The sequence below is a fragment of the Austrofundulus limnaeus genome, unplaced genomic scaffold (assembly GCF_001266775.1).
Source record: "Austrofundulus limnaeus strain Quisiro unplaced genomic scaffold, Austrofundulus_limnaeus-1.0 Scaffold120, whole genome shotgun sequence".
Taxonomy (NCBI): Eukaryota; Metazoa; Chordata; class Actinopteri; order Cyprinodontiformes; family Rivulidae; genus Austrofundulus; species Austrofundulus limnaeus.
Window position 1 is genome coordinate 75,388 of NW_013952522.1, and position 10,107 is coordinate 85,494.

Consider the following 10,107-nt stretch of genomic DNA (forward strand, 5'->3'; position numbering starts at 1 on the left):
AACTTATTTCTAGCGGCAGAACAGGTTAAAAGATGGCTGTCTTATGTTGTTTATTGTTTTTTTTTTATCATCCTACAGGCTCTGTCTGACATGTTAGATAAATCTGAAAATCAGGTTTTGAAAAAATCCGTAAGACTTGAAAAGATCCGTGAGATTGTTCTATACGCCCGTACACCTGCAAAATGATGTAAAATCCTTATAACTTACAATCTGTACAAGTTGACATGTATGAGCAGGGTTTGTACATTTTATTATCAGCTGAGCTGTGATGAAAAGAAAAATACCGTCAAATACCGTGAAACCGGAGAAGATGTTGAAAATACCGTGATATAAAATTTTGATCATATCGCCCACCCCTAGTTTTATATATATATTGCAAAACGGTTTCAACAACAAACATTTCTCAAATTTTCAACAATATCAAATAAAGTGGATTTTATAACCAGAACTTTAAGTAGAATTAGTCATTTAGACATAAAAAATTTTTTAAGTTGGCATAAGTTGACTAAAATGTTACGGTGTGACAGGACCTTAAGGGGCTTAAGCTGCACATAGTCCTATCATAAAATAATTTCAGATAACTGGAATGTAAGTGTGGTGAAGCCAAATAAATGTAATATCTGCCTGCCATAAGATGAGGGAGGGGAGGGGGGATTTTGAGGATTTATTCTGTATATGTTTTAAAATGTTACATTTCTTCATTTGTTCTCAGAATATTTCAAACTCTTCCTGCTCAGTTGTCTCTGCACTCACAGCCCTGTTGACACAGGTGTGATGATGTAACTGATGACAGGACGGTAGAGGGTAAAATTCTACCGTAGGCCAACTTTCATATCGTTTCTACCGTCTACCACATATACCACGCAGTCCTGCTGCCAGATTTCAGATTTTATTACATTCTGCATAAACCACTGTGGTGGTTTACATCCTACATTAAAAGTATGAGTGACTTGTTAATGCACATTTATAATGAAAATAATTGTTCTGTTCTCTGTCAAGTTTACTATTAGTTCAGTTTGCATTGCACTGTGTTTCCAGAAGTTTCTTTTATCCTAAATGCTTTTAAAGAATGGATCCAGAGCTCTTGAGTATTTTTCCTAATGGAAGAAAAGTGTGCAGAAATCAGAGGTCTTACCTGAACAAGTGAGGGTTGTTACCCTACAATCCTCCTGGTTTAGACTCTCCAGAGACTGAGCTGTCATTCTACATTTGCACGTCCAGTTATCATTAGGAACAGAAATAACCAATTAAAAAGGTTTGGTTGTTTTGAATGCAGTCATATAAATTTCTGTACATGAGTAGAACTTCATGTTTTGAGTTGTGCAACAAAAGTTTTTTGCAATTAGTTGAATTGTCAGTAAAAATGATTCTTGTTTTATGGATGAATCAACCTTTGATTGTCATTAATATTCATTGGACAGATTTGGTCACAGTGCATCTTCTGCAACATGCATCAAACTTACAATTGAACCTTAGACTATAATTATTAAATGTAAATGGTGAATGGACTGTACTTATATAGCACCTTTCTATCCATCCAGGACACTCAAAGTGCTTTACACTGCAGACATTCACACATGCACACACACATTCACACACTGATGATGGCAAACTACACTGTAGCCACAGCTGCCCTGGGGCACACTGACAGAGGRGAGGCTGCCATACACAGGCGCCACCGGACCCTCTGACCACCATCAGTAGGCAAGGCGGGTAAGGTGTGTTGCCCAAGGACACAACGACTGAGTCGACTGGACAGGAATCGAACCGGCGACCTTCCTGTTCCAGGTCGACTCCCCTAACCACTCTACCAAAGCCATCATGTTTTAAATGTTTCTCTGCTTCAACACACCTGATTCAAATTTATTAAATTATGTCCTCAGAATGTCATCAGGTTTATCAGAAGCCTGTCAATCACTCAGTTCAGTCAGGTGTGTTGCAGCAGGAAACATGTAAAACCTGCAGGACAGTGGGCCATGAGGAACAGGGTTGAAGACCTCTGATCTAAAGTATGTTTGGGTGAGGGTGCATGTTCCTATCTGGTCTCTGCTGGTCCTCCTGACCTGTCCGGGGTGTCCTCTACCTCCTGCTTGTTCCTGTCAGTGAACTACTTTTCCACTCATTCAAATAGGTTTGGGCAAAATCGTACTGTGTGCAATTAATCATCAGAAAAACTTAAATTTAGTATTTTTTGGCGCTTGATGATTAATACGATTAATGCAGCCAGGCGGACTGACTGCAGATTTCCCCGGTCAGTCTGCACGGTGCTCCTCTCCAATTCAAATATGACGACCATTTAAAACAAAACAGTTCTGTGATTACTTAATCTATCAACACAATTTAAAAATTGATGTATAGTTTGAAGTCTGTACTTTTGACACAATTTAAACATATTTTTATGGAGAGTAAATCTTTCCCACTAGAGTGATTAAAATTGGTCATGTGACTAGAGCTTCCAGGGACTCCAGGGGATTAATTGTCATATTAATCATTATTGGTTCAGTGTTTCCCCTAGGAAATTGGTCTTTGGGGGTGGGGGGGTGCGCTACTTGTTTAATGAAAACATAAATTTACGTGACTCACCTGCAATTATGGTAATAAATTTACACATACATGAATATTTAATTGCCTAACTACATCCTAGTTAATGACTTCTCATGGTAATTATTAATAAAATTATTATTGATAATAAATGATCAGAACTGTGTGCAGCAGATGATCTGAGTCCAGAGTTCTCAGTTTGAAACCATCTGGAGCTCTTCTGTGTGACTCCAGGTGTGACAGAGTGTGGATGGTTGATTGTCTCTTTTGTGTCCCTGATGGAGACCTGTCCAGGTGTCNCTGGTGAACTGGAGACCTGTCCAGGTGTCTCTGGTGAACTGGAGACCTGTCCAGGTGTCCCCTGCCTTCACCCAAAGGCAGCGAGGACAGGTTCCAGCCCCACCCTGACTCTGATTAGGAACATGGAGGACAGGAGGAGGATTTTTCTTTATAGCAGGAAACAGACATTTAATTATAAAACATGATTTATTTTATGTTAATCTGAATCAATTTAGTGCTGTTTGCAAATATATTTGACAGGCCCCGCCTGTATAATGGTAGGGGAAACACTGTTGGTTAATAAAACTGTGATATCTTCACTCTTAGGATTGATGTCCACTCTCAGTAGATATATTTAAACTTTTTAATGCTCTTCAAATTTTTAATTTATTTCACTCATTTTCTTCATTTTTTGATTTATTTTACTCATTTTTTTATTTATTTCACCCATTTATTTATTTATTTAATTTTGGCTAAAACGGCTCTCCATACTTCACAGCTTACAGTTAGAGTACCAGTTCTGTATAACACATGGGGTAACTTCTTCTGCTCCAAATCTCCTGCAGTAGCTTTTTAGGTTCTTCTCTGCTACTGCCTCTAGTGGTGTTGGGTGGTAACACAACCCAAAACAAAAGATTACTAAATCAGGATACCACAAAAACAGTCGTGATTAATGTTCAAGAGATGAAAAATCTAGACACTGTTTTCAAGCTGCAATAAAGTGTTTATTAGTTTGTCTTCACTACACAGTTTGTTTGGTGTCTTTAACCTTTCTGAAGTTTTTGTTCTTTAAACAGTTTTAATAAAACATCTCAAAGCAACAGATATTTACTACAGGATCACAATGGTGCTCAGTACTAAGAAAATGATTTGATGGAAATTTTTGCATCTAAAAGTTTTAAGGATTTGTGAATGTTAAATAAATGCTTTGTTTATACTGAAGTTACTTTGCCTCATTTTTCATTTGCCTCCTCTTCCAGTACCAAGCGCTTCCCTGGCTATGATGCAGAGAGCAAAGAGTTCAACGCAGAGGTCCACCGTAAGCACATCATGGGCCTGAACGTGTCCGAGTACATGAGCCTCCTGATGGAGGAGGATGAGGAGGCTTACAAGAGGCAATTCTCTCGCTTCATCAAGAACGGAGTCACCCCAGAATCTGTACGTTTTTATCTTTTTACTTCCAGCCTTATACAGAACCAACCATTGGTGTGATTTGTAACCTTTATTTCTTGTTATATTTCCAGTCAACTGCCTTTTTAATTTAGGTGAATTTGTGACAAGCTGCTGTTTTCTTGTTGCTTTAAAATGCAGACTAAAAATCTAGAAGATTAGATATTTGAAAAATGGGCCCTTTTTTGGTTCAGTCTGAGAATTATTTTCTAAATATGAGTTGAGTGTAAAAAGTATTAAAAGGCATTGAATTCATCATTCTAAAAATAAGGCCTTAAAGTCTTTAATCAATCTTTCAGAGGTCGGTAGGATGATTGTAATTCATCTTATATTCTAAATAATTTGTAACATTTATTTAAAATTTTCCAAATGTCTCTCGCAGCTAATTTTGTGCTAAAATAAACATTTATTTATTTATTTATTTATTTATTTATTTATTTCATGTTTATTGTGAAGTTGGTCTTTAATCAAGTGGCATTAAAGAGGGATTTAAAAAGTCTTAAATTTAACTTGTCTTAAGCTGTAGGAACCCTGATTGTCAAATGTGGACATGAAGGAAAAAACAAACACTTAAATCTTAACGACAGTCTAGATTTTAGGACAGTATTTGTATTTCTTGCTGGGCAAAGTCTCTATTTATTTTATTTATTTATTTATTGAGACATAAAATTTAACCTTTTTTTATTTCAGATGGAAGAAATGTACAAAAAAGCTCATGCTGGTATTCGTGCAAACCCTGTTCATGAAAAGAAGCCGCCCAAAGAAGTCAAGAAGAAGAGGTGAGAAATGTTTTATTGATTGGGTCTACACAGGGAAGCTGTTTGAACTAGTTTTCTCTCAGCAGCTCTGACGCTCGTGTTCAAAGCTAAACTGTTCACTGTGTTCTGTGACTGAAGGTGGAACCGGGCCAAGCTCTCTCTGGCTCAGAGGAAAGACCGTGTCGCTCAGAAGAAGGCCAGCTTCCTCCGGGCTCAGGAACAGGAGGCTGACGACTGAGACGTCTGCTCTGCTCCAAACGCAGAAATTTGTTCTAAATAAATATGAAAAGGAGTCTGTGTTCACGTGTGCTTGTTTCACGCATCGCTCTCAGCGTTACAGCTTTTTATTAAAACATTAGATCTGAGGAGCAGTTTCCTGGTCGTCTGTGATGAACTGATTTGTTCTGATTCAGACGTTCAGTGGAATCCTGCAGCTGATGCAGTTTAGAGTTCAAATCTAAAGTCATTTATTAAGTCTTTAGATTGATAAAATGTGATTTGTTCTTATTAAGTCAGTAGCAGGTTGGTTTATACACATCCAGTGTGTACAACAGCTAAAGGATGGGGAAGTTTATGAACAGATTTCAGCTCTTTTGACGGTTTGTTAGTGAAGCATCTGTAAAACTGCAGCAGCATCAGTGTAAACAGCAACAAACTCAAATGTGCTTCAAGCAGCAATGAACTGATGTAGGAAAAAAAGTGTTAAATATATTAAGCTGAACCACAATTATTTAAACCTGCTGGCAGGTTTATTATTTTTGGACAGCCTTAGGAGGGCAAAATGATCAAGCTGAGACGGTCATGATCCTTGGTCAGATTTTATTTTCTTGGTCCTGATTGGTTTTAAAATAATAAAAGCATATGCTGTTCTCTGCAGAATACTTAACACATGAATTAATATTGGAATGATCTTCCTGACAGCTGTAAACCTAAAGATGTCACTGGGCTGCAACTGTTGGAGACTAGATGGCAAATGTGTCCAAACGATCTCTGGGTTGTGTTCCTTGTTAAAAGTTGACTAATTTTGTTGCAGCTGCACTGAAGTGCTCTGACAGAAATTGTGTCCAGGTATAAAATCATACAGAGATGGTACATAATTTAAAAAAAATGGTCAAAATCAGAGAATTTTCAATTCAAATGTGTACACATTGATGAAATCAACAGCTGTTGTTTAGGTGGGCAACAAAATAACATGCATGGTGTAAACAGGTCTGTGACCTACTGTCCTGCAGGCTTTAGTTCAACTTGACATTCTGAGTAGGTAATTTAATTATTTGAATCAGGTGTGTTGACGCAGAGAAACATCTAAAACATGCAGGACTCTGGGTGAGAAGGGGTTCTCTGCAGATGAGTAGGCGTTTCCAAGGGAAGGCGGTTCACAACAGACACACCTGATTGGACGAGCACAAAGGGGGCATTACTTAACCACACCTGATTGGATGATCGTTGCTTTGGCGTATCTTGAAATTATTAGCTTACTTAGGAAAGACACCCTAGAGGTCCGTATTGGAATTATTTAGCCCACCCCAGTCATTTGACCCTAAAATTAACCCCTTGGTTCTATGATTTGGTCCTTCCCACCCTAAAAACACTTATGCCTCATTTTTGCCTGCTAAAATTAATGTGAAAGTAGTTAAAGTAAAAAATAATATAAGAGAAGAACCAAACTTCTCAAAAAACAGCAAATACAACTAGCCAATCAGTGTTTATGCCTCAGAATGCCTACTCTTCAGAAACGACTCTGCAGAGACCCCTACTTGCAGTGGGTCATGAAGAACAGGGTTGAAGACCTCTGATCTAGATGTTGAAGTAGATTCTTTGTCATCCAAGACGATCGTTAGTTTTCAAATAAGCAGCAACATACCTTGTTTTCTAGCCTGTTAAAAACCAGACACTTGTCCTTTGCTTCGTGCGAGGGTCTAGACTCGCGGCTACAGAGAAGCGATTCTTGCTGGAGGCGTGGCCTCTGCTGAAGTGTCGCTGTGAAGGAGGCTAAGCTAAGAAGCTAACCGGAAATCGTGTGCTGTAAACAACCCTATAGTACCGAGCCGAACGAGACAACTGTAAATGAGAGCTGCTGCTTTGTCAGACAAACTTAATTTAATTTGAGAACCTTATCAACACGGACTGGCTTCATTCACTTCCTCCACTGCCATTGCTATACTAGAAGACACTGCACAGAAAATTACATCGTTCAAAACTCCTTCTGTTTGCTGATTGGCCCAGGTGAAATAAACTACAAGCAGACACTGCGCAGAAAATAAACGTTCTGTTCTCTGATTGGTTCAGCTAAAAATCGGCCAGCGAAATCCTTGTCTACGGGAGAAGTCCCAGACGGAGCAGTGAAGGGAAAATAGAATTGAGCGGAGCTGCGTAGGAAGGCAAGGGCCAGGCTACTTGTTTTCCTAAGATCTTAAGATTGCTATAAGAACTGTAAAATCATGAGTTGCTCACCATCCATCTCGAGTCATTTGGGTTGAACCTAATGAGGCCAACATGCTTTAAGGTGTGACTGGTTGTGAAGGTGATTGTAGAGATGAGTCAATGCTTCTCTTTGGGCGTTAAAAAGATGAAACCAGCTGCCTCAAAGACACACCTTGAAATGTGACCAAAACAACCTCATTAGGAAGCATACAGCTAAACGACGGGGACCAAAGAATGGTGCATCTCAAAAAATTTAAATATTGTGAAAAAGTTCAAAATTGTCAGTTCAGAAAGAGAAACTCAGGTTACACATAAACTAAAAATAGTTCAAGTCTTTAGTTCTTGTAATTTGGATGATTATGGCTTGCAAATAATGAAAACTAATATTCAGTGTCTCAGATAATTTAAATATTACATGGGCAGCTTTTGGTACTTTTGGCAGTGTAGGCAGGAGCAAAGTCCTGCTGGAAAATAAAATAATCTCCCTAAAGCTTTGCATGAAACAAAACTTCCTGTGTTGACACTGTGGACTTCAGGAAACCCAGTGGACCAACAGCAGCAGATGACGTGTACCATCACTGACTAGAATCTGGACTTCAGCAAGGTGGATTCTGTGCCTCTCCACTCCTCCAGACTCTGGAGCTGGATTTCCAAAAGACTGAAAAGAGGACAGTGGACCACTGAGGAGTGTCTTGACTTGAGGAATGGGACATTTGGAGCTCATGTCTAGAGTTAATTAGGACTTGATTCCTGCTCACGCTGCAAAAACTTTTGGCAGTGGCTTTTATCTCAAAGTACCAAAAGCACCATAACGTTCAGATTTTCTAAGATACTGAAGTTTTGTGTAATGAATCTGTAATACACGAGCTTAATTTTCTGAACCAACTTGACAAAAAAAATCAAAATATTCCACTTTTTTTTTTGAGAAGCACCTGTAAGTGGATATCAATATATGTCTACTCAGCATGGAAGGGTGCGTAAGCAACTCATGTAAACTGAATGCTTTTAGAATACGGCTTTGCCATGCCAGGAACTCAACAACAGGTCATTTCTTTGCCTTTTTGAGTCTCAACAGTCCCAGCCCAGTGAGATATTACCTTAATATATGTTAGTGATGCGTGTGAAGTTGAATCCAAGTGGAATGTTCGCCCCATCACAACTGATTGTCCATTTTAAAGACAGGTAAAGGTCGTCGTACCAGTGTGTAACATCAGAGTGTTTAAGAATCTTTCGTATGAGAGATTTTCTTCCACAGTAGTGTTTTCAAATTGTTCAAGATGAGCGAGTGCTCAATTTCCATCTGTTCCACTGAACCCTTGAGTGCGATGCAAGCGTACAGCTGCTTCTCCAGCTCCTCGCTTACGTCAGATGGTGCTCCCCTCAAAATATAGTCCTTCAGGGTGTCGCAGGCTTTAGCTAGGTTCGGCCTGGTGACCTCGGGTGTGCACCTGTGCTTGGTGAGGTCACAGCTAGTGAGGCAGTCGGTCCCGTAGAGACAGTCCTCGTCCACATCGCAGCGCTGCTGTCGGATTCTCTCCTGGAAGGTGGCTTCAGGGATGATGTAGCGGGCGTCCATCACTTTAAAGTCATGCCGGTCGTTGTAACCAAACGTAGTTGTGCTCACGTCGCACATGAGGAAACTGCCAAAAGTGCCGTGGAAGATGTCCTCCACCAGCTCTAGCAGGCCTATGGAGATCTTGGCCTTGTGAGGCCACGAGGGAGTGAACCACTGGTCCATGCTGCGGCGCAGACCGGCAGGAATCCACACCTCAATGATCCAAGGCACGCTGATCCCATACAGAGGAGAGTACGGCACCTTCTCCATCATATACAGGTCGCCACAGAAGCCAAGTAACTTGGGCGTGTGCTCCCGGTCCCGCAACACCAGCGCCAACAGGAACTCGTTGAGCTGCAGCAGAGCCCATATGGAGCGAGCCTCTGGCAGTGAGATGTGACCATCCTTATTGGCATCTGCAATGGACAATACCTGGGTTGCCAGGTCTGCGAGGTTGGCCTGGTCCCCCACTTTAGCCTGTAAAGAAAAGATTTAAAGAGACAGTTAGGTTTTTGAAGGGATTTTTAAGTCTTGCTTGAGAGAAAGATTTACTCTAATCCAGGGTATAGGACTGTGGGATGGTCTGGAAGATGATCTTTAAAATGCCAGATCTATGTATATATTTAAGAGACAGATAAAAGCTAGTTTGTTAAAGGCAAGGGCGGAGTGGATAATCGGGACAATCGGGACGAATCCCGCTGGACCGGATCATTAATGGGCCGGTCCGATGGGCGCAGTTAGTATGGGGATAATAGGACGAAAAAAAATCTCCGATCAAAACTGATGATGAACTTCTGTTAGTTCGCTGACGCTCCCACAGAGCTGCAGCAGCAAAGACAGCCCACTCCTCCCTCCCTTTTCACACAGAGCTGGAGGAGCAAAGACAGCCCGCTCCTCCCTCCCTTTTTCACACACAGAGCTGGAGGAGCAAAGACAGCCCGCTCCTCCCTCCCTTTTTCACACAGAGCTGGAGGAGCAAAGACAGCCCACTCCTCCCTCCCTTTTTCACACACAGAGCTGCAGCAGCAAAGACAGCCTGCTCCCCCTCCCTTTTTCAGACACAGAGCTGCAGCATCAAAGAGCCCGCTCCTCCCTCCCTTCCTCCTTGTGACAGAGCGGAGCGGTGTCGCGCACACAGTCAAGAGTTTATTCTTCTATTCTTGTGGGGACTTTGCATTGACTTCCATTCATTTACCGGTCATTTCTACAGCCTAACCCTGACCCACCAACAGTATTTTTCCCAACGGGGACCGGGCTTTTCCCCCATAAGGAAGAGGAGTGGGTCCTCACCACCAGGCTGTGTTTACCGGGAAAATGGTCCCCACTAGGCTGCAAAAAACACAGACACACACACACACACACACACACACACACACACAC

At 41.0% G+C, this 10,107-nt stretch overlaps 2 protein-coding genes across 4 annotated transcripts in view; one reads left to right on the forward strand and one right to left on the reverse strand.

Moving 5' to 3' along the window:
- LOC106522039 (60S ribosomal protein L5) overlaps positions 1 to 5,041 on the forward strand; it is a 12,100-nt gene extending 7,059 nt beyond the window's left edge. The window contains exons 6-8 of the mRNA XM_014014881.1: positions 3,801 to 3,978; positions 4,681 to 4,769; positions 4,887 to 5,041. Of these exons, the coding sequence (XP_013870335.1) occupies positions 3,801 to 3,978; positions 4,681 to 4,769; positions 4,887 to 4,986 (367 nt within the window). The 3' untranslated portion in view covers positions 4,987 to 5,041. The remainder of the gene's footprint in view (positions 1 to 3,800; positions 3,979 to 4,680; positions 4,770 to 4,886) is intronic.
- Positions 5,042 to 7,075: 2,034 nt separating this feature from the next.
- Positions 7,076 to 10,107, reverse strand: part of dipk1ab (divergent protein kinase domain 1Ab) — a 31,470-nt gene continuing 28,438 nt past the window's right edge. For all 3 annotated transcript variants that reach the window (XM_014014884.1, XM_014014882.1, XM_014014883.1), the window contains one exon: positions 7,076 to 9,204. In XM_014014884.1, the coding sequence (XP_013870338.1) occupies positions 8,392 to 9,204 (813 nt within the window). In that variant the 3' untranslated portion in view covers positions 7,076 to 8,391. The remainder of the gene's footprint in view (positions 9,205 to 10,107) is intronic.